General features: G+C 40.7%; 1 protein-coding gene across 3 annotated transcripts in view; it reads left to right on the top strand.

Annotated features, from left to right (window-relative positions):
• Positions 1 to 25,331, top strand: part of LOC125464333 (transmembrane protein 132C-like) — a 932,328-nt gene that overhangs the window by 586,434 nt on the left and 320,563 nt on the right. For all 3 annotated transcript variants that reach the window (XM_059655067.1, XM_048556641.2, XM_059655068.1), the window contains one exon: positions 10,714 to 10,906. In XM_059655067.1, coding sequence (XP_059511050.1) covers positions 10,714 to 10,906 — 193 coding nt within the window. The remainder of the gene's footprint in view (positions 1 to 10,713; positions 10,907 to 25,331) is intronic.

The following is a 25,331-nucleotide window of genomic DNA, read 5'->3' as shown; positions in this document are numbered from 1 at the left end:
AAGGGTCTCTTCTGCAATCTTTTGTTCTATGATTTTATGAATCTATAACCAAGTGGCCTGTCAAAATGCCTTAAAAATTGGTTCTAACATTTCCCCAGAGGCAGATGATTGGCCTGCAATTTCCTGCTTTCTGCTTTCCTCCCTTTTTGAATATATTAGTTACATTATTCACTTTTCAAACTAAAGGAAATTTCCCTGAATCTAATGAATTTTAGAAAATTAGAACCAGCACATCAATTATTTCAAATGAAAATGGGAACTGCTGAAGAATCTCAGTAGGTCTGGGACTAGATGCAGAGAGAAAAACAGACTTAATATTTTGAGTCCAGTGGCTGTATATTGCTGGCGATAGGTTAGCTCTGTTTTTCACTCGATAAATGCTGTCAGACTTGATGAGTTTCTCTAGCATTTTCTCACTTTGTTTCAGATTTCCAGCATCGGCAGTTCTTTTCTTTTACTTCAGCAACAGCTATTTCACTAGCTACTTCTTTTCAGACCCCAGGAGACTTCCTTCAGGTCTGGGACTTGTCAGTTTGGAGCTGCAACAACTAAATCTGTGCTATTTCCCCAGTTGTTGGAATTTCCTTGAGCTTCTCCCTCCCTTTCAGTTCCTGATTTGCAGCCATTTTCTGGATGCTACCTGTTTCCTCTCTCTTGAAGACTGATGCAACTCCTTGTCTGATTCTGTCACAAATCCCGCCTTAGCCCAGTCACTCCAACCAATCTAATATTCTGCTGTATGTAGATCAGCAGACAAAGGGATGATGTTGAAACGGATTTGGCATCAGGTATGATACGGGCAGAGAGTTTTAATTCAGCTGAAGGACAATCATTTAGCTGAAAGAGAGTGGTAGGTGGGAGTTGGTTAAGGCTTGAGTTAACAAAGGCCTGACAAAGAGTTCTGATTGAGCCGATGTGAATATATAGTTGGAAATTAAGAACAGGACAAAAGAGAATACCTATATACATACAGCCATGTAAACCCAAGCTGATGTCTAATCCTCATTGACCTTTGAATGAAGTCAACCTGATTTTTGTTTTCAGTCTGCAGTGCCTTCTAGCAGCTGTTCTTCTCAAAATAGGATTGTTCTGTGGTGATCGGGAACAACAGTTGAAATAAATATAACAGCAGTGTTCATGAATGGATCTAATTGTAGCCTGTGATGTCCATACAGGGGGCTTAATTAGAGTTTAATCAGTTCTTGTATCATTATGTAGTTGGTATATATTGGACTTAGCCCAATCCCAAATAATTCAGTGAATTGTTAAAAAAAGGCAGAGATTCAAAAAAAAACAAATAGTACCCTGAACATGCGGAGAGACAGTTAGTCACAGCAATGACTTAAATTGCTTGTCAAGTTTGATTTGACGATTACATTCTGTTGAAAGTTTCATCAAACTATTAAGCACCTGTTGTTATGCTATCATCTTAACTAAAGTTACACCATTAACCCTAAAAATAACTTCTCAAATGCTTCACGTGGCAAAGAGAAATAGTCATCACAAGATTATAGTTTCAAAGGGTTCAGCAGCGTGTTAAAGTTAACATCTAATTTGAAATGTTTTCTGCAATCCCTGCTTTATAGTTATGTACAGTGTTCACCTTGCATTATAATTCAATGCTTTTGAAATGATCTTATTCAAAATGTTCTGTTTCTGTAAATATAGAATACAGAACACCACTGAAACCTCTGAACCAGTCAACCTGCTAAATAGCTGCAAGACATCCCGAGGGATGGTTTTGTCCTGGTTCTGTTGTGCAGCTGCATCATCAACCTGCACCCACAGCTGCCTTCCAACTATGACTAAGGGAGTTGCCACCTTACTTGCACAGGGCTGACATACACCCAACAAAAAGAGAAATTTCTTGAAAAACGCAGTAGATCTGGCAGCATCTTTTATTAGGTAGAATCCTTACAGTGTGAAAACAGGCCCTTCAGCCCAACAAGTCCACACTGACCCTCAGAGCATCCCACCCAGACCTATCCCTCTATAACCCACCTAATCTACACATCCCTGAACACTACGGGCAATTGAGCATGGCCAATCCGCCCAGCCTGCACATCTTTGGACTGTGGGAGGAAACCGGAGCACCTGGAGGAAACCCACGTAGACACGGGGAGAATGTGCAAACTCCGCACAGACAGTCGCCTGAGGCTGGAATTGAACCCATTAATGTTTTTGGTCCAGTGACTCTTCTTCAGAACAGAAGTTTCTGGTTTTGTTTCTGATTTCCAGTATCCATAGTTCTTTGGGGTTTTTTTTGTTGTTATATGCCCGCTCTACTAGGGTTTTATTTATGAACTTACCTAATGCTATTTAACTGGGAAGTTTGGCACTTGCCGGAACATTCCCATATACCTTTTCCTCTCCACCCCAATTCTATTCCAGCCAATGCTCTCGCCCTGTGTAAGAGTCTCAATGTACAAGAAAAAATATTTCATTTTATTTTTGGTGGGTGTCAGGTGGCAGTGTGATCTAAAACAAAGCCTGAATTTTCTTGAGAAACACAGCAGACCTAGCAGCATTGAAGGAGAAAGAAACAAGTCAATGTTTCGAGTCCAGTGACCTTTCTTCGGAACTTTTTTTCAGTTTTTCTTTCAGATTTCTAGTATCAACAGTTCTCTGTTTTATTGTCAGGCAATGGGACCTAGTCTGTTCTGAGGAAGGGTCACTCGACTCAGAACGTTAACTCTGATTTCTCTCTACAGATGCTGCCAGACCTGCTGGGCTTTTCTAGTAACTTCTATTTTTGGATCTAGACTGATCCTGTTACTTGGATCCTTCATTAGATCTCACAAACCCATATATATAGGTCATTACACATCTTCTCCCTTGGTTGGCTGGATTAAAAAAGGTCAGATCATTGTACTATGGATTTGAGGAAATGGGAATATCAAGGATAATGAGTCACCATCCCCATCCAGATTGACCCTTGGTGAAAACTTCCAATCTTTCCATGATCTTTCTTTCCAAAAAGGCAGCTTATTCATAAATTTTCCAAACAAAAACATTTCAACATAAACATTACAGAAATGGCAAGAAAAGTCACCTTTTCCAGTTGTAGCAGTCTTCATATTTAGTAAATCATACCATATTAGAAATGAAGCCAAAGAGCAAGATATTTCAAACTACAAATATTACAATTGATATTAATTTCTTTGTGTAACATGTTTCATTCTGAAGTGCCTCATTACATTTTTGCTACTTTTGATGTACATTACAACTTGGCCATGCCTGCCGGATACTTGAAACTCCAACAGACAGCGAGGACCTTGCAGAACTAGGCCACTGCCATTTTTCAGGTGAGTTCCATAAGATTCCCACCAGAGTTGTGGTGGTAGATCTGTGAACTCACCAAGTAAATGAGGGTCCCTTTTCTTGAATAAATGGACCTGTGATATCACAACACATGGCTTTCAGTAACCAGAGATACTGTTGTTAGGGTTAATGGGATCAAAAGTATGGGATGAAAGTTGGAACAGGGCACTGAGTTGGATGATCAGCCGTGATTACATTGAATGGTGGAGCAGGTTTGAAGGGGTGAATGGTCTGCTCCTATTTTCTCCGCTTCTATGATCAGAATAGTTGCACCCTGATACACTTTTGGATATCAGCATAATAATGCCTCAATACATTTTGTAGGAATATTTCAGGAGAATTATCTGAAGGTTCTAATACAGTTATTTGGGGAACTTATTTATGTATGGTATATATTTTCCATAGTTTTAAGAAATAATAATGAGAGTATAACAAGGTTATAATAACAAGGTTATTTCCAATTCAGTAACTTTTTATGGAGTTCTGCTTTGAATCTTGCTTGAATTAACAAAAGTATGTTTCCTGACCACTATTTGAGTGTTTGATTGGGCATGTCCCAATAATTATTAGAGAATGCAAAGTTAATTCAAATATAAAAGGGAGTAACTGAAATGGAAGGTAATTTCAGAATGATATACTTCCTTTCTATTCCCAAATTGTTTTTTAATTGTTTCCTTTGTTTACAAATTATTAATGAAGCCTTCCTTCCAGATTTGTCATTTGGCATGTAATCAAATGGCGTATGGAGAGCAAGAGTCTGCTGATGTTGGACTCAGTTGGGGTTGCCAGTGGCTCAGTGACTTTGGCTCAACGTAGCAACATTAATAAATGGTAGACATTAACTTTTGTAATGTCAGTTGGCCACGCTACACATAAACTATAGTTCTACTCAGATATATGTGCCATATATTTATAGATATTTAATAATGTACACTTTATTTCTGACTGGAATTATTGTTTATTGATTACCTACTTTTTTTTAAACTATTCATTTTTGGCATATGAGCACTACTGGAAAGGCCAGTATTTAACGGCCTGATTGTCTCAAATAGATGTTGGCGAGCTGCTTACTTGAATCACTGCAGTCTGTCTGACATAAGTGCTTCTTCAATATTCTTCAGGAGGGTGTTCCACAATCCTGATCCCCTGAAAATGGAGAAATGCTGATGTATATAGTAGAAGACTATCATGGTCCATGTGTTAGAGGGGATGTTGATGGTCGTGGTCCATCCATGTATCTGCTTCCCTTGTAGTTCTTGGTATTCAAGGTCATGGGTTTAGAAGATGATGCCAAAGGATCTTCGGTAGTTATAGATGTACAATTTGTAAATGGTACATACTGCTGCCACTGTGCTTTGGTGGAAAAGGGAGTGGATGTTTAAGGTTGTGGATGGGATCCAAAATGTGAGATTGTTTTATCCTGGATGGTGTCAAATGTCTTGAGTGTTGTGGAAGCTGCACTCATCCAGGCAAGTGGAGAGTATTCTGCCTTGCAGAATGAGTATTATAGCTGTTTGACCTACTTCTGCTCCAATGTTACACTTCTGCTAACCTTTGACTGTAAGGTTTCCAAATGTGCTGATGACCTAAAACTAGCTGGAAACATAGTCTGTGGAAATGGTGCAAGGAGGCTTCAAAAGGTGTAGGACAGGTTAGGTGAGTAGGCTAGAAAATGATAGATCGAAATAATGTGAAGAGGTAAAGATGTCTGGCTGCAATAATATAGATCTTTATTAGGACCAGATCTGAAGTATTGTAGCTGGATAACCTACTTCTGCTCTAATGTTCCTGTCAGGTAGTGGGGTCCAGATTAGTATCATTGCCTGAATCCCTGCACAATATCTTAAATCTGTGTTTCCTAGTTCTTGTACCATCAACTCATGAACACAGTTTTTTTCTGGTTCACCTTATTAAAGGCCTGAATATTCATGAGGTCAGAGAGGCTCTCTGTCTTGATGGAAGCAGCATCAGAAGCACGAACCAAAAGACCTGTTCCCAGACTTCACAGGGATCTGCATGGGGTTTTACATGAGGCAGGGTATGGGGTGGGGGCTGGGTGGTGGCAATGGGCATGCTGCTGGAGAGAATGAGCGTGGGTTTTAATTGCACATCTGTGGTTTATGGAGGTATCTGTATCTGTTGAAGTGAAACTGCTTCAGTCAAATCCAAATGTTCCCCAGTGGCATATCTAAAGTATGAATTGTGCACATGAGACCCGGTGAGAGAATGTGTGAAGCTGCTAAAATTCTTTGGAGAGCTAAGGTAGCCTTCTGGATATGGCCCCATGTTGGGGTCAGATGTTTTTTGGGATTGGTAAAATTAGGCATGAACGTGAATGAAAATTTCGAAATCTTGTTGAATTGTCATGAATGCTGTAATGAGAAATATTGAGCTGTCCATGCATTAAATTTCTGCCCTATCCAATTTGAAAAAAGTGTCAGAAGTGTTTTTAGAAATTAGTGCTGGATATGTCACTCTATCCATTGATGTAGGCCTAGTGGCTATTCCTACAGTATTATTGTTACATGACTGATTTCACAACCTTTCATTATCGCAGTGGATGTCTGTGTGTTCATAGTTTAACTATCATCTCCATTCATTGTGAATATCATGAATTGCAACTATACATTCATTTGTTTTTATGCTTGTTTTTATAACATAAATCAGTACAGCACAGGAACAGACCCTTCGCCCCAATATGCTTGCCCTGACCATGATTCCATTCTAAATGAATCCCTTCTACCTGCACATGCTCTGTATCCTTCCATATCATCTGTCTGTCTAAATGCCTCTTAGGCATTCCTATCATATGTGCTTCTATTACCTCCACTGACAGCACATTCCAGGTACCTACTGCTATGTAGGAAAAAAATATGTTGTACATCTCCTTTAAACTTACCCCCCTTTCACCTTAACCCTATATCCTTAATATTTGACTTTTCTATCTTGGGAAAAAGACTCTGACTATCCACCCGATCTTTCACTTTCATAATTTTATACAGTTCTGTCAAATGCTCCTCAGTCTCTGACACTCTGGTGAAAACAGCACACATTTGCCCCATGTATCCTTACAGCTATTACATTCCATCCCAGGCAACATCCTGGTAAAACTCTTCTGCACCTTCTCCAAAGCTTGCACATCCTTCCTATAGTGTGGCAACCAGATTTGGACACAATTCACCAAATGTGGTCTAACAAAATTCTTCTATGGCTGCAACATGACTTGTCAACTTTTATACTGAATGCTCTGAACCATGGAGGAAAGCATGCCTTAAAGGGGCAAAGGAAAGTAAATGTAGTAAATAGATTTCTAAAAAAAACCAATGAAAGATTTAAAAAAAAATAAATTCATCAGTAGATAATAAGAACTTTATTTTTTATCAAATGGGTCCCGGTATCTGGTCATGTGAATATTCAGTAAGCTGACATGGTAAATGTAAAGGCAAAGGGTGGTAGTTGATCAGCATGAACTGGCAAATAATTAATTACCTGGTGGTAGAATTTAAATATTGCTAAAAGCAATGTGAAGTTGAAGTTTTTTCCCTTGATCACATTTCACCTGCCTGTGATTTGAAGCCTCAGAACAGCACACCCAACGATAAATCTGATTCTGCTGTAGGATAACATTCACTGAACAATCCAGACACTGCTAAAAATGAAAACCAATTTAAGATTATCAGTGTGACTCATGGAGTCTTGCATTTACATGTGCTAAAGGCTATATATTATATTAACACATAGGATAATGTAGTTAAGAGAAATCTGTGCATAGATTTCCCATTTTCAATGGGAAAAGGACAATGGAGACTGGCAATCATGTCTGCATTCCAATAGCATCACCTTGACCAATCAGAGTCTACCTGCCTCATCTGAAAAACTAGATTGACAGTTAACTGTTCCTGCTGTATTCCTTTGCCAACAATAGCCCAACCAATAAGCACCCACTTCTCATCCCGTATAAAGTAGTAGCATTGCCAGGTATGATGGACCATGGTTGGTGAGAAGGGTCTGATATGGCACACAGAGCATAGGGGACCGTGGAGGTGGATAAAAACATCATACTATGGCATGATTTGCACGTGGTGCCTTTTAAGCATTTGTGGGGACCATGGGGTTTGTGTAAGTTGACATGGCTGGGGCATAGGGAGGTGGAGCTATGAGGGGCGAGGGATGGTCACCTTTTTTTTTAGTTTTAATCTTTTTTTTGTCAGAGCTTTGATGATAAATGCCAATGCACCAGGATTGGTCTTTCACTTAGTCCACCTCTACAAATGATAGCCTCTAAGCTCTTTCCTGAATAGCTTACCGTGATTCCCACTTTCACCCACCCAACCCTGGTCCAGGGAAGAAAGTTCAAACTCTGGGGGGTGTTTTCCCCTAGGTCAGCTCGAAATGGTCCTGACTCAGTGCTGCTGAATTCAGAATGAACCCTCAGGCTGTAATCTCCTTCAGCTATATCACATTCTATATCAACCAAGGCAAACAACACAGCTTCTCCAACCTAATTTTGTAGCTAAATTTCCTCATTAATAGAACTATACTTGTCAAACTACACTGTATCTTATCAAGAATTCATACACATTTCCCAGGTGTGATAACCAGAATTTGCTTAAATAATCCAGTTGTGGCCTAACTAGAGATTTGTACAGGTTGGGCATCCATTCCATGCTTCTATATTGGGTACTTCAATTTGTGAAGCCTAAGCTTTATAACTGCCAATGACTGTCTCAGTATGTGCTACTACCTTGAAGCATCTAAGCACGGGAACTCTCAGGCACCTCTTTCCCTGCACATTTGCTTAGAACTTAGCCATTTAGTCCGAACCACCTGTCCCTTTTTCTTCTTACAAAATACATCACGTCACAATTATCTGCAATTAATTCCATCTGTCACTGGCCTGGTCATGCTGACAGCTGACCTATATCCTGTCATAATCAGTTGGTATCACCCTCAAGGTCAGCCACATCTGATGAAACAAACACGATGGTTGCAACTAGGACAGTACCCTAAGGACGCTGCAGTGATTTCCAAGGTGATTGGGTTCCATTAATCTCAGCCACCTTGCATCTTGCTACATTTGTCTCTAACAAGTGATGAGTTCCCCCCGATTCCCATTGACTGCAGTGTTGCCAAGGCTCTTTGATGACACACTTGGTCATATGCTTCCTTAGTGTCAATGGCAGGCACTCACACCTCATCTTTGGAAAGCAAGATTATTTAATTAAGATTAATTAATGACTGTTTTTCAACTTATTTTCTGTTTCTTTCATCAGGTTGGGGTATTAATAAATCCAACATCATTTATTCAGTAGCGTCAATACTTCATAAACTATTAGTAAATTATATAACCACAAACTTGAGCTGTTTACTTAGCAGTATTCATCACTTTCACAAATTCCTTGATAAACAGTGAACAGCTGGAATTTCCTAACCAACTGCATTTCTTTTTCGTTTTGGGTTCGGCAGTCTGCTTTCCCTATAAGTCCATGTTGCAAACATAATGTTGTTATCCAGCATCCAGCAGCTACTATCCATGTTGCGCACACAAAGCTGTTGAAGTTAACCTCTGCTCTGCAGTTTGGATGGCAATGATTCCTTGTGCCCCCCATCTGTGAGACCTACCTGGATGTCAAACTGCTTTATCCTTGTGCTTCTCATCAGGCTTAATGTTTAAAGGGAGAAAGCCCAGTTACTGGCCACAGATTAGTTGACCAGCTATAATGACTGTAGCATGCAATTTGTGCTTCCAATCCCAAATCTCTTAATCGCTAGAGCATAGAAGTGGTGGCTGAATTGAAGTCTGTGTTGTGATTTGAAGCTCAGATCCTTTTAAAGTGAAATATTTTTGTCATGAAGAGTGGTTTATTGTGAATGACTGCATTTATCAAAGCTGCGAATTTTTGCAGCTTTTCATCATTGGGATTTTATTCATCTAAAAAAGCAATTAAATGGATCATCTTGGGTTTCTAAATAAACTTGATGATTTTCTTCCAATTTAAATGAATGGATAAAACACTAGGGGGATTTGTAAGCTCACTGGGGTTCCTTTGTAGTCTTTCCAATTGACAGACAAGGGCTGAGTGGTCAGGGTGAAAAACTATCCCATTATGGCTTAACACGTTTCATGAAGATTGAAGGTATTATCAATAGAATCTGTTAGGTGAGAAAGATTTACATTTCTCTAGCAAAGTTTTAATTGCTTAATTAATTCAGTGAAACAAAAACAGAATGTGTTTTGTATGTTTGAAGATCAAACTGCTTTGTAATTTAAAGACTGGAATTTGCAGTGTGCTATTCACTAACTGAGAATGTCCCAAAACATTTTATAGTGAATAAAGCACTTTGGAAATGTAGTTACTGTTGTAATGTAGGAAATGCAACAGGCAATTTACACATGGCGGAGTTCTTCAAATATCAATGTCCAGATAATCTATTGTAGTGATGTTTGTTAAGGGGTAAATATTGATGAGGTCACTTTCTTTAAGGGGGTGTGCAGTCAGTGTGGAGCAACATGGCACAGGTCCTCCACTCTGCTTCATAAAGTAATTGTACCTTTGGCACAGGCAAGCAAAATATTCATGTCTTCCTGGGTATTCATCATTGTCATTGTCAAACGTCTGTTATTTTTGTTCATTTTGTTTGTTCTGAAGAAAAGTCATACCAGACGTGAAACATTTATTCTCTTTCTCTCTCCATCGATGCTGCCAGACCTGCTGAGTTTCTCCAGCATTCTCTGTGTTTTTTTTTGGATTTCTAGCATCCACAGTTTTCTGCTTTTACTACTTTTATTAATGATGTAGTTGTAATTTATTTTGCTTGGCGCAGCACTTTTATTCATATCAGACATCTGGCATGCTTCCTTGCCAGTGAGGCAAGTTGTGTGCACCTTGGTAAACTACTTTGCAGCTTTCTTATAAACAGGCTAGACTTTTTCTTTACTGATGGCTTACACTCACAATACACACAAAAAAAGACTTTTAATTGTTCTCATACACAACAATCTGTAGGGCCTAGTCAGGCTTGGAGCTAGCATTCCCAAAGTTTACCAGGCTCTTCTGTAGTCAAATAGTCATACAGATCAACAACATGAGCTTCATTTTTTAAATTACTTATGTGCCTATTCAGGAGCGGTACCACTGAATGAGTGCTCAGTTGTACATTACTTCTACTGTGGTCCCACTCACTCGGTGCACCTAAAAGGGGGACAAAAGGTAATTAACATTAGAAAAAATTAAATTCTAAGAAAAAAATAATGTTCCTTTGCATTTACTTTTGACCTTGGAAACACTGCAGCAAGGCAACTCTGAAGTGCTAAGCCAATCTGTTATTATTGATGCAAAGATATTTCATCAGAAATCATTTCAGGGCCTAATGATTCAATCTTCTTTACAGAGTTGATGGTGCTTCTTACGAGATCATGCAGATGGACTTCGAAATGGATAACTTCAGCAGTCTGTCAGTGACTCGTCGAATCATGTGGCAAGTGGAATATCCCGGGAGGACCTCACAGATAGACCAGGACAAAGCTGTGTCAGAGCTGCACGTCAGTCAGAGGGACATTACAAAGATTGTACCTCTTGCTATGGTAGGAGACTTCACAGAGAAACTATTTGCCTTTGCTAGGTATTTTGTAATGGTGCAATTGGCATGTGATTTGTGCCATACACGTGTAAAGTTGCACTTTGACCTCATGATAATCATTTTTCAAGAATTCCAGTTAGGACAGTGCTATGTTATGTATTCGTGTTTGTTTCGTGCATCTCTCACCTCTCTGTTAAGACGTTACTGAGCTTGAGTCCAAATCTGTCAATATGGAGGAGCTGAAAGGCTGTTTCTTTGTTTAACCATTGAAGAAAATTATAACGTCACTTTTACTAGGAATGAAAGAAAGCAGGAATGACAAAGCATACAAAATATCTTGAGCACTGTGATAGCTCAGGAAGCTCGACTTGAAAGGAACATCATTTATTGTTGAACTAAAGTGGAACCACTACTTCTGGCTATATTGCTATTGCCAGCCTGGGACAGACAGTTCTGCAGACCCATCTCGGAGTGTGCGTTTGTTTTTGTAATTTAATCAATTTTTCAAACCAACCTGTTCAGAGATGTTGTTATAAACCTCTAGAGCAGTTGGGACTTGAACCCAGGCCTCTTTGTTTCAGGGGCAGGGACGCAACAACTGTAACACAAGAAGGCCCTCTGTTATGCTTTATAAAGGGCTCATGTGATGAGTTCTAGCTAAGTAGGCCATTGCCAGTTAGGGAACTTACAGCCAATGAACTCTTCAAGGGGATTGATTAGTGATTCCCCTGAGTTTTGTAGGGGTTATCACAAACTGTTACCCTTATATAACATACACAGACAAACAGGAAAACAATACTGCACTCTGTACAGACTACATCTTGTCTTTACGTTCAATGGAAAAGAATAGCATAGTGTTAATATTCCACATTGTATGATTTATCTGACAAATGCGGAACGTAAGTGAAAAGGCCAGGAAAATTGAGTCATTTCTATGACTGACATCATGACCTGATAAGCTGAGAGGGCAGCTCTTTGACTTCCACTCAAAAATACTGAAGGAGGCCATTCAACCACTCACTGTTTGCCCTCGATGATCAGGATTTTTACAGATCCCTCTATAAGGGCAGAAAATTTCCTTGAAACCTCTCTCATTCAGTTTTGCTCCTTCATTACATTACCACACAATGCTTCAAAATACAAGCGATTGGAGATTTGGAACACACGTGTTAATGTAAATTTATTGATTATTATAGTCACAGGGAAGCATTGAAAAGAGATAGGCCAATGATTTACATATCTAGTTGTCCAACCTTTGATTCTGAGTATGGCAACATACTAGAAGCGTGGGCTGAGTATGTTTACTTCACTTTGGTTGGTATCGTTGAGAAAAAAAAACTGGCGCATTGGCTGAGGACTCTGCATAAGGCCTCAGTCGGTGTGCAGCAGATTAAAAGGAAACAGTTCGTGGTATGCATGCTTTGCCTATCAGTGTTATAAAAGGAAACATGGTGATGTCTTATTATGCAGATTAAAGCCGTCAGGTTCTTTAAATGCCAGGTATCGGTCGGACTTCCCTCCTGGATGCTCCTTCCACACAGTTTTTATAGAGACAATGCCCTTTCATGTGAAACCAGGTAACTATTCTTCGATCAAAAGTCAGGCTGAGGGAACTGGACTTGATGGATCTGATGCCTCTGATTACTTTGTGGCAAAACAAAATTACATCCAGAATATCTACACCAATGATGGGGTGTATCAGTGCTATTGTGAATGATTTGCAGGTTTGTAGAGACCATAACTCCTCCCTGAGCCATGCTGACGCTGTCTTTTGAAAAGCCTGCATGTATTCTGGATTGTCTGTCTTCTTAGAGAGGAAATTAGTAATCCCAAGTTATTAGGAAGAGATCCAAACTGTCCAGTTAGATGAATAATCGCTGATGACTGTTCGATCTTTTATTTCAGTTAATTGTCATAAATACCAAGCCATGCCGACAAGTGTTAATGTGTCATTCTCTCTGAAGTTTATTTTTAGCTGATTGATATACCAGGTGACTATAGATAAGTTCACTAGCACTGATCAAGTAACTGGCAACTGACATAGATCATGGTTTTGTGCCCAATATGGAGGAAGGGGTTTAATTTCACCCTGGCAGCTGGAGTTCCATTTTGCAGAAACCATCCCAACCATTAAACCACTCTCAGGATAGTTGGATTGGGATGGAATTACTATCCAGTCGCAGGTATTTTGTTAATTAAAATGTCAATGAACGCCGTTAATCAAATGGTGATTTGTGAATGTTCCTTTTTGACTGCAGGGCTCCCCGTGGTATTAGTAGGATTAGTCAGCACCTTATGTACAACCATAACATAGCTCCTTTGGTGCTGATGGACTTCCTGCTGGTTCTCCAACTTCAAGGTCACCATCTTTTCTTAAACCACCGCAGTTTGTGTGGTAAAGGTATTTCCACAGTTCTGTTATACAGATTGTTCTGGGATGATGACCAAGCATCGATGAAGGAACAGCGATGTCTAAGTTCCAATGGTGTGTGATTTGCAGGTGATGGTCTTCTCATGCAGCTCGAGGTTGAAGGATTAGGAGGTGCTGCCTAAGGAACCTTTGTGCCATATGTTGTATAGGAATCTGAAAGGGTGAGTACTCAGGAGTGCCTAAGTACTGTCCACATGCTGATGTCATATGGACTTGTGGGCAAGGGGATGAGGCTCTTGAAGTTATGAGATCTAATATGTGGATTTTTCAGAGCATTTTAGCTCTAAAAGATAAATTCATTTAATGCACAAGATGCTAGGTGGAATAGAAAGGGTTGATCCAGGGCATGTTTCAAAATTAAATCAGATCATAAAATAAGATGAAGATGTTTAGAAAATATAAAAAGGCCAACAGCTCATTATGCAATTAATAAGTTTATGTAGTATTGTCTTATGAACAATATATCATGGATAAACCATTTTGCTGGTATACTGATATCCTAAATTTCAATGGAAGAATCAGCTAGATAGCCCAAATAGCCAATCTTACTTGTGAAATCCACTGCCTTCTCTTCAAGCCATATCCTACATGTGATGATGCAACTAAAACATGGAGTTACTTCTGATTCGCCCAACACTCTGAGGGTCACATTTACCTTGATATTTCCTTACTATGTTAATGTCATCTTCTTTTGCTGTCCAAGCAATGTGCAAGCAATAATAAACAAATTACAGCCCCACAAATCAAATATTATATTTTACTTTATGCACTTTAAATTAAACACTTTCTGGAAAGCTGCAAACATTTACAACCAAGGTAAGCTCAAATTAAAGCAGTGGGAGGCTCAATTCATTACATTGAAAAGCGTTTTTGTGAAAAAGTTGTTCCCTTGTCCAAATTACTTTATCTTAGTGCAGGTATGGAGCATTTAATGTTTTTCTCAGTGAAAGTGAAAATTCATGAATGTGGTAAATGAAGCTCATTTCCAAGACTTTGGCAAAATATTTCCATTAATAGAACAAATGTTCAAGCAGTTAGTACATGGAGTGGTTGTGGAGTATTTCCCTCTGAATACACTGTGTGCAACCGTTAAGATGAACATGTATTGAGGAATGTAACACCAGGAATGGGTCTGTCGGCAGTGTTGGGGTAATTTCAAGGGTGTGGAGATGGGTTGCTGGGGACTTATGCAGATTTTGTTCAGAAGGCACTTTCATTCCAAGCATCATTTAATACTGTTTGAGTAGCTACCTACAGGAGAATAAAAAAAAACGTAGATGGACTTTAAGCAACCACAAATTTTATTGCAGGTCCTTGAAAAACAATTTAGTGCTTATTCAAGGACTCATCTATCTTCTCATTCCCTTGAATTAACTAAATAGACAGGTTCTGCCTGTAATCAATAGGGATGCACAGAAACTGACCCTTGCTTTTTATTATTGGCCCTGATCAGGTGAAATGTTAACTAGAGCAACAAGACAAACTACACTTTCTTCACATTAAATGTCTCAAAACAATATCTGTTGTTATTCCTCATGGGGGTAGTGAGTTGAAAATCAAACCCAGCTATTTCTGGAGTCACCATAGAAGTAAAGCATGTAAAATTCCTCAATTTTCCTGTCTCTCAGACCAGTGTCGACAGAAAGCATGGATTTGATTTCTGTAAAACAATGATCACTATTTATTATGAATAATTTGATTCTAGCTACAGAAAAATAATTATGAATCATTGACGAATATACAGCTACTAGTTACAACTTTAATTCCCTTAAAAACCACCGCTACACACACATACTTGTTGATACAGGAGGAATGGATGTTATGGGCAGAGGGCAAGCTGGGAATTTCAATGGTCCCTGACTCAGAGTTCCATAAAATCCCTGCAGTGTGGAAGCAGGCTATTTGGCCTGTCAGTTCCTCACAGAGCCTCTGAAGAGCGTGCCACCCACACCCACAGCCTTACCTTCCCTACCCTCTCCCTGTAACCATGCATTTTTCATGGCTAATCCACCTAGACTGCACATCCCGGGACACTGTGGGCAATTTAACATGGTCAGCCATCTAACCTGTACGTCTTTGGACATTGGGAGGAAACCAGAGAAAACCCACACAGACATGGGGAGAACGTGCAAACTCCACACAGGCAGTTGCCCAAAGCTGTAATCAGACCCAGGTCTCTGGTGCTGTGAGGCAGCAGTGCTAACCGCTGAGCTACCATGCCACAGTTCATTGAAATGATCCTTCTGGTTTGTCAGAACCTGCTGCTCCTTGATCTTCCTTCTTCAGGTACTTTCACTTGCTTGCAGGAGTGACTGATTCACATCTCTAAAGTCTCTGATTTATTGGTTAAGAGCCGTTACTTACTACAACTGATGGCGGGGGTGGGGGGGTGGTGGGTAGAATCCGGTTTTTGTCAGGCTTGAGGTTTTTTTTTACTTTTGAGAACAGGACAGCACCTTCCTTTTCCAAGTCCTGCTGGCTCCTGACCATATATTCATACTGACAATGTGTTCAGCTCTCTGGCAGCCAATCACAATACTTGTTAGCAGCCAGAAGGCCTTTGTCACTGACAACCAGTCAGCATTCCACAAACTGATCAGCTACTTATTGCTGGCCAAAACCCATGCTGGATACACCCCCTGGCTCTCACTCGCCCAGAGTCGTCTCTCTCACTGCTTGAACAAACAGCAGTATAAACAGCATTTGTTGGGAATTTTCTTTTAAATCTTTCCCCACTGTTTGGTTTTTAAATTAGACCTTTCCCCTCAGTCCACAAACAGAAATGCAGAAAAATAAAAGAATACTGACTTTTACACTGTGTACCTGGGTATTTGGGTGTCATAATTCAACTATTTGGCCAATATATAAATGAACAGCTTATATTCAAACACGTGAATTAGTCTAGTTCTTTTCTTAGGATAGTGTACAAGAGCTTATGTGGACTAGTGTCTTGGTGCGTGTGTGGGTAGATGTTAATATCTCTGTGCATCAGTGTCCTGGTCTCTGTGTGGGTCAGTATCAATATGTCTGCATAGCTCAGTGTCGATGTCTCTGTGTGGGTCAGTGCTGTGCCTGTGTGAGTTGAGTGGAGAGTTTGTGTGTGCTAGTGTCCAGGTTTGTGTGTGGGTCAGCCTCTGAGACCGTGTGAGCCACTTGGGTATATAATACAAAGTTCAACTCTGTGAGTTCTACGTGAGCTGCTGTTTAATTACAATTAGGTGTTCACAATGCAGCAGTGAATCCAATTAATTGAAAGTCATAAAAGGTGCCACATATGTGTAAATATTTCTGCTTGAATGTGCATTCTTTCTATTGCCGTTCATGCACACGGTTCAGTTATGGCATCTCAAAGCGGGTTCTAAGCTCTAACAGGAATTTGAATTACATTCTAAGCTTGATAAGAGCGAGGAGCAGACTCCAATCAACCAGAAGACATTCACCCTTTGGTGTTGCCCTCTTTTACAAACCATTCTATAAAAACTGGAAATAAATATTTAAGTGAGCTGTCAAAATAAAACACTTCTTCACGGGTTTTGCACAAAATTTACGTATTTTTTCCTATTTGATGATTACCTCGTTGATCTGTTGTTTTGCACAAGACCAAAGGCATTATTCAAATCAAACTGGGTGAGATAACTAGGCCAAGGTAAGGATTAAATTGCTTGCCACATTTCAGGATGCAGGTACCCAATGCAGTTAGTTCTGACCTAACACGTCTTTCTTCAGCGTGAGAAATAATGGGAACTGCAGATGCTGGAGAATCCAAGATAACAAAGTGTGATGCTGGATGAACACAGCAGGCCAAGCAGCATCTCAGGAGCACAAAATATGATGAAGGGTCTAGGCCCGAAATGTCAGCTTTTGTGCTCCTGAGGTGCTGCTTGGCCTGCTGTGTTCATCCAGCTTCGCACTTGGTTATCTATTTCTTCAGCTTGAATTGTGTTGAACGTGATTGAAGGATTTAGACTGCTGTTTGCAGAACATGAACTGCCCTTCGCTGTATTGGCTATAATGCGATTCCAGCCCCATTCGTTTAAATGGTGTGGCTATTGTGTGATATTCTTATAACGCGAGATCGCACAAGAACCAAACTATTTGCATTATATCGGAACCGGCTGTGTGCAGCTTAATTAGGGAATGGGTCTATAACTTAAGTGGGGCTTTTCAACTAACATTTTACCAGGTTGGAGGGAGGAGGGAAAGAGAGCAAGAGAGAGAGATAGAGTGCGCATGTGTGTGATCGAAGGAAGGTAGCCAATTTAATAATGCAACTCCCAAAGAGCTGGTGATGTTTTGTGTACGCTGGCATTAGCGGACTGATTCCCTGTCAGACCTGAGGGTTGAGAGCTCCATGGAGATAGTTCCCCTCTGTGAAAGGCTGGAAATCAGTAGGGCTAAAATCTTCATCCCCCAAAAGACCCCACTTGCAGTGTAATTTATTTCTGGAGGAGTCTCCCCTCTGCTCCACTACCCCATGGAATTTTTAATTCCGATGTTTTTCTACCTAGAGTGTTCCCTGAGGGATTTGCTAAGGCTCTAGAATTTCCAGCTCTGTCATTGGGCTGGTAGCTTCCACAGGCTGCTCACCATCGTTTGTAGGACAATGGATACATAGATAAGTCTGCATCTTGGGTAACAGTTCCTCTGGTTTGGTGCCCAGTTAGTGTGGGCCTATGGAAAAACTCTTGCCTTATGAATTCCCGAACTATTTGCCAGTCTTTAATGTTCTGATATTAGAGAGTGATCACAGGTGACTGATACATAATGTGGGAGATGTCTACATTAATCAGTTGTTATATGACAATATGTTCATTCCTACAGGCTCAGCCTGCTGGTGCCTACAGGCTCAGTTACATTTGAGCTTTGAGATGAGAACAGAGAATGCTAAAAACACGTAGTCAAGGTCATACCTATGGAGAGAGAAACAGCTCTAATTTGTGGTCAATGTTTAAATTTCTAGCATTTTCTTTTTCACTGAACGTTTGATATTACATTAATGTAATTATACATGGTTTATAAAAGTCAGTTAGTCCTACAGCAGTCGTGTTTAAATTTGCTTTCTGAGCAGCTCTTGCTTAATTTGGTTTGACTGGTTGTCAATTCATTCACTGAGCAAATTAAAATAGTTCTGGTGAAGAGTCAATGGTCTCGAAATGTTAACTCTGCTCTGCTTTAACTTTTCTTCCCACTGATTCTGCCGGACCTGCTGAGTTTCTCCAGCAATTTCTGTCTTTGTTTCAGAACTCCAGCAAATTAAAAGTTACGTGTTTGCACCTGAGTGAACCGCAAATGCCCAGAAAGCAAAAGAAATTATGCCGCAGTTCAAAAAAGATATGATTTACATTATAACATGGTCACCTTGTAAAGGTTTTGCAGATTGCTGGAGTATTTACTGGTAACAAGTGTTGATTGATCATGACAGTGGCAGATATCAAATCTGCAGAGTTTAACTCTTGACCTTTGGAATATGTGAAGTAGTTTGTACACAAGTGGGTAATAGGAGGGAAGCAACAAAGCTCTAAATGTCATTGCTGTCAGTCCCATGCTGATGGTAAAGGAAAAGTCAAGCTTAACTATAGCCTGAGCAAATATCTCATTGAATTGAGATGGATTTGACTTCGAAACATTCAGCGAGTAATATTTTCATCTACTCAGGTGAGTATATTTATTTTTGTGGAAGCTACCACAAGGTGCTAAAATTTAATCATAATGGTATTTTTAAGAAAAACTTCCCTTATGCAACAAACAAATAATCAAACTCTCAACATAAATTTGTCTATTTTTCCAATAGTTTTACGGCGCTATTGTCTCACAATTCAAGATGTAAAGAGCTGATTTCACTCTTTCCAGTATTCATGTTCAGAATGTTACATGGTTATAGTGCCCCCGAATGTGGCACTCTCAAAATCAGTCTTTCCCACTGAAACAACTCCATGTATCTGTTACCAAGTCACCCCATATTTACATGTGCAAAGTACATGACACTGACCCACCTAGCTCAGAGCTGTTTCCTGGAGTAAGCAGAACCTCTGACACTCCTGTTCTTGTCTGTCAGCCAGAACTCCCTGATTGGACCAGATTAACAGTTTCAATCAGGGAATTCATATTCTGTGAGGCCACCTGGCTAACTTCATTGCAATCACTCCACCCTTGCTGTGAAAGAAGGAACCTAGTCCTGAAGATCTTACTTGCAACAAAATTAAAATAACTTGCCTTCAATTCTCAATTGGTCTAGGGCTGTCTTAAAACATTCTGATTTGAGGACGATCCTGCTCTGAAGTGTTTTTGGGGTGCCGCGCCTTTGAGCATCATGTGGAAAAAGATGGAGTAACATGGTATGGGTCGCTGAAAGTTGGCCTTCCTGTCTGATATCCTCAGCAACACCTCGCCCATGTCTGCCCTCTGAAAGAGACTCTGTAAAACCCAGGTCATCACCCCAGGAGCACACACATGACAGCCACTTCCAATGTGTCGCCATGAGGAGAAACTGGCTGTTAGAACTCACTCTGCATTCATGGCAAGTCATTAATCATTCCATGTGCAAAAGGGCTTTTTATAATCATTAGTTGTTGAAAGTCTTTCATCTCAGCCAGGTCTTCAAAATGGAACATATATTTAATGGCAATATTACAGCAAAAATATTATATTTCAAGGTTATTAAATCAGAGTCTTTTTGTGGGCAGATGTTCTGTTGCTGTTGAGGTTGACTGTATTCTTGTACTTCTCAATATTGAGGTAGTCGGCTTGTAATATAAGGCTTCAAAAAGCAAGAGTTACAAGGCTGACATCTTGGACTGAATGCAGCCTATTCCCTGTCAAGGTTATTTTATAAATACTCATATCATAACTTTATTACTTCGTGTAAGATGTAAAATCTGCTGTGGCTCTTAATTAGACAGTCCATGTCCAGATTTGAGTGTGATGTGAGATGGTATATAAGCACTTGAACATGGCAGTATGAGAACAGATCCATCACATTTACTGTCTTGGACTGTCTGAAGTAGTTATCTACACAAGGAACTCTGCTTTATATTTAACCGTGCTTCATAACCCACTACGTAGTAATCCAAGGGAAACTACTCCTGTGATTAGGGATTCTAAAACTTGAGACTAAAAGAAAAAGTGTTTGCAAAATCTTTCTATCAATGGCTTCCCTCTTTTCCGGAATTTGTCACTCGCGATAGAGTTGTCCATTCAGTGAACAGCCTGGGAATGACCAAAATCTGAGCATCTTGTTTAAATAGGGGGCTTTTCAGAGAACTCATGTCGACAGTTTACCTTCTGGTCAGACTGTCTCGGGGGCAGCCAGTTCTGTTCCCAGTGAAGAATTAGCAGTGGTCTCTCTGGCAGGGTGTGACACTGCCAAGGAAGGATGCTGACAGTGAGGGTACTTCCTCCTTGAAGCTCTGCCCTGATGAGGTGTCAGGTTTGTTTGCTTGAGCAGTGGTCATAGGTCACTGCTGTGAATGTGAAGGCCTGCACACAAAGACAGGTCATAGCTGCAGCCCACTCCTGCATGGGGGCTTTCTCAGGGGGAACGGGGGTGTTTGACAAAGGCTGCAAACCCTCTGAGCACCTTCATCTGCCACCTGCCAACTGCCTCCTGGCTTCCTGGCTTCCTGTTGCACTTCGGTCTCATTCCAGCGGGGAAAAACATCAATATATTCGGCAGTATGTGAAAGTAACATATTGGTCATACTGGAGCTCCATTTTGAAGTGCCCAAGGTGAGTGTGTCGTTTGGAAATGATACTATTTTTCACTTTTCTGTGGGCGGGAAGTGGAGCCCGTCTGCTGGGAAAATCTTGACACTGTGTGTCAATCTGTGTGATGTGACACATGCTTCCAGGTCAGCCAAAGGTTACAACTTGACAGTCTTCCCAGACAATGTCTTCCCACCCCACCTCAAGTCTGTCTGTCTGGGCCAAAGAAGATCGTGCCAAAGATTGGCTAAATATTCAACAACTGAAGGAATCACGGTAAAATTCAAAACTGCCCTCCTGTAAGATGCCTGCACATGGACTGACTTCTGGCAGGGATCGTTTAATGTTGAGGAGAGGAATGAGCTGATTTTTCATCTCCCTAGTTCGGTGTTGACCCACAATAGATCCCTCAAGGCTGTTTGCTGTAGTTTCAAGACATGATGTCACCTATTTAGGACTGAGGCAAAGATCACTGACATGTAACATTGTGGTTATGTTATTAGACCCAGAATCCAGAGGCTTGCACGTAACAATCTGAAGTTGTCACTTTAAATTCCACATTGGCATTTAGGGAATTTAAGTTCAGTGCTTCAAGTAAATCTGGAGTTTATGAAGGAAATATCAGTAATGGTGCTCATGAAGCTGTCAGTTATTTTGTGTGAAAACCAAATTGCTTCACCAACGTGACTTTCGAGAACAAAAATTGATGTGGTGTATATGTGACTTCAGAAGTATAACTGACCTTTGTAATGGAAATGCTAGCAGCAGGTGGCACTGGTGAGGGAGGGCACCCACCCAGCTGCACAGCATGAGCAGTTGTGCCAAGATCTCAAGGAGCATTTGGTGACAATAAAGGAGAGCCCTGAGCAGGGGAGGAAGGGGTGTTCTGGGGGAAAAAAGATGTAAGCCACAAGGTTGATTCCATGTAAATATTGTGCTGAATGATGTTGCCTGAATAACAAGTCCCAAGCAGGGAAATGTGGAACAGAACTTACACATCACGTTGGTGAGGGAGCACACAAATCAGGGCAGCTCAAACAGTTGCGCTGGCACGTTCAGCAGCAGATGGTGCTGGTGAGGGAGGGCAGGGTACAGGGCAGCTCAAACAGCTGAATGGCCACTGTCTGGAGAAATGGGTGTCTTGGCAGGTAGCCCACCTCATTGGCAGAAGGATCAGATAACAAGCCATTTCCTCAACCAAATGTAAATGACAGACTTAGTTTTGTGTACATACAATGTGTTCCTTGTTTAACCTTAATTTCCGTTCATGTTTAATGACCTGGTGCCAGTGGAATAAAGAATCCGTGCGTCACGATCTTTGGGCTGGTCTTGAATTAAAATCTTAGGTTACACTCCTATTTGTCCTCTGAAATGGCCCAAAAGACCAGTCAATTTTATTGAAAATTGTCAGACAAAGCTATGTGGGAAATAAGACAGCTGAACAACCAAAAACCATCTGAGACACTGGAGACAATGAAGGCGCAAGCAGCATCCTGTTCAATCCTTCTCACTGCCTTCTGGTGACTCAGAGTCACACAGTACAGAAACAGATCCTTCGGTCCAACCAGTCCATGTCGAACATCATCCCAAACTAAACTAGTCCCACCTTCCCTGCTCCTAGCCCATGTCCCTCCAAACTTTCCTATTCATGTACGTATCCAAATGTCTTTTAAACGTTGTGATTGCACCTGCATCCCCACTTCCTCAGAAAGCTCATTCCACACACGAACCACCCTCTGTGTAAAAAATATTGCCTGTCGTGTCTTTTTTAAATCTCTTTCCTCTCACCTTAAACATGTGTCCCTAGTATTGAATTCCGCTATCCTTGGGAAAAGACAACTACCATTAACTTTATCAGGTTGCCTCCTAACCACCTACCCTCAAGTGAAAAAAGTTCTAGCCTATTCAGCCTTTCTTTATAACTCAAACCTTCCATACCTGGCAACATCCTGGCAAATCTCTTCTGATCCTGGCCGAGCTTAACTATATCCTTTCTGTAACTGATCAGACTGGACACAGTATTCAAAGTCTTGTACAACCACAATATGACTTTCCAACTCTTATAAGCAAAGGACTGAGAAATGAAAGCAAGCGTGCCGAATGCCTTTTTAACCTACATGCAATGCAAACTTCAAAGAATTATGTACCCATACCCCAGGTCCCTTTGTTCTACAACACTACCCAAGACCTCACCGTCAGTTGTATAAGCCTTACTTGTACAAAATCAGGAGAGCTGTCCTATGGGGCTTGAAACTAAATAGTAGAGGGGCTGGGTTCCATTGCATGGAAAATTGTAGAACATATTAAAGGGGGCGAGGGCTCAGCTGAGAGTTTCCAGAACATGTAATAGGACAAAGAGTATAAAAGGGTCAAGAATCTAACTTCAGGCACAGCAGATATGTGGATAACTATGAGAAGGGAGCCAATCAATGCATGACTAAGGGTGATGTACTGAAATGCATGCAGTATATGAAATAAGGTAAGTGAGCGTGTAGCGCAGATTGAAATTGGCAAGGATGATATCGTGGGTATCACAGAGATGTGAGTAAAAGGGGATCAGAGCTGGGAACTAAATACCCAAGGATACATGTCCTTTCGAAATGGTGGGTAGAGTGGGGTGGGGTTGATTTGTTAGTAAAAAATGAAACTAAATTAATAGCAAGAGGCATAGAAGACAGAGAATCTGTGTAGGTAGAGTTGAAGAATCACGAAAGGGAAAGGACCCTGATGTGAATAGCCGGGATGTGGGGAAATCCAAGGCCTGAAAGCAAAGAAGACCATTCTGAAGGGCACTCATAGTGACAGGCAGAAGAAAGTTAGGACAACACCTACCTTCAGAAGACCAAAGACACACAGACTGAGAAGGCAACCCAAGAATCCCAGAAAGAGCACTCTCAGAATTGGACTATTGAGCTGTCATTAAGTTCCCTCTGATCACTGAGTCTGCTGTGAAGAAAACTGAGGACAACAATACTTGGGTTTTCATTGTGATGTGAAGGCCAACAAGCACCAGATCGAACAGGCTGTCAAGAAATTATATCATGTTGATGTAGCGAAAGTCAATGCTGTTACCAGGCCTGAGATGAAAATAAAGTTTATGTTTGACTGGCCCCAGACTATGGTGCAATGAATGTTGCTCATAAAATTGGCATCATCTAAAGTGATTTCATGAAGGACTGTGTAAATGTTTCACTAAAACTTCCAAAAGAAAAGAAAGAAAATAAATCAGGAGATAGAAAAGGCATGTAAGAAAGGTACAATTACAATAATCATGCAGGATTTCAATATGGGAAAATGAGGTTGGTAGCAGATCTCATGAAAAGGAATTTATGGAACGTCTATGAGTTTTTTTTGGAACAGCTTGTGGTAAAGCCCACTAGGGAACAGGCAATTTTAGATTTAGTAATATGTAATGAAGCAGATTTGATTAGGGAGCTTTCGATCAAATTCATCCTGCAGAAGCTGGAATCAGATGTAATTTTGTAGGATAGTAAAATTTAGGGTATGCAGAGTAAATTGATCTGTGTAGGGTAGTAGGTCGGCACAGCATCGTGGGCCGAAGGGCCTGTACTGTGCTATGTTCTATGTAATGGCATTACAACTGAGTAAAGGTAACTACAAAGACATGAGAGAGGAGCTGGCCAGAGCTGATTGGAAGGGGAACCTGGCAGTGATGGTGGTGGAGCACCGGAGTTTCTGGGGGTAGTTTGGCCAGTACAGCAGAAATTCATCCAAGGAAGAAGAAATGTACTGAAGGGAGGATGAGATAGCTGTGGCTGACAAGAGAAATCAGGGGCAGCATAACTGCAAAAGAAAAAACATACAATGTGATGAAGACCACTGGGAGGCTAGATGTTTGGAAAATCTTTAAAACCCAGCAATAGACAACTAAAGAAACAATAAGACGGAGAAGGTGAAATATAGGAGTAAGCTGGCTAACAATAAAAGATTGCAAAAGTTTGTTTGATGTATAATGGGTAAGAGAGAGGCAAGAATGGAAATTGGACAACTGGGCAATGAGGCTGGAGAAGTAGTAATGGGGGACAAAGAAACATTGGAGGAACTGAATAGATACTTTGCGTCTGTTTTCACAGTGGAAGACGCCATCAGCATACCAGAGCTTCAAGAGAGTTCGGGGGCAGAGGTGAGTTTAGTGGCCATCAGTAAGGAGAAGCTGTTGGGAAGGCTGAAGGGTTTGAAGGTGGATATATCACCCATTTTAGGTGGACCCACCCCAGAGTTCTGAAGAAGATAGCTGAGAAGACCAAAGAGGAATTGCTGGTAATCACTGGAATCC

The sequence above is a fragment of the Stegostoma tigrinum genome, chromosome 26, assembly GCF_030684315.1.
Source record: "Stegostoma tigrinum isolate sSteTig4 chromosome 26, sSteTig4.hap1, whole genome shotgun sequence".
Lineage (NCBI taxonomy): Eukaryota > Metazoa > Chordata > Chondrichthyes > Orectolobiformes > Stegostomatidae > Stegostoma > Stegostoma tigrinum.
The sequence above is the reverse complement of the archived record's forward strand: the minus strand, read 5'-3'. Positions and strand labels throughout refer to the sequence as shown.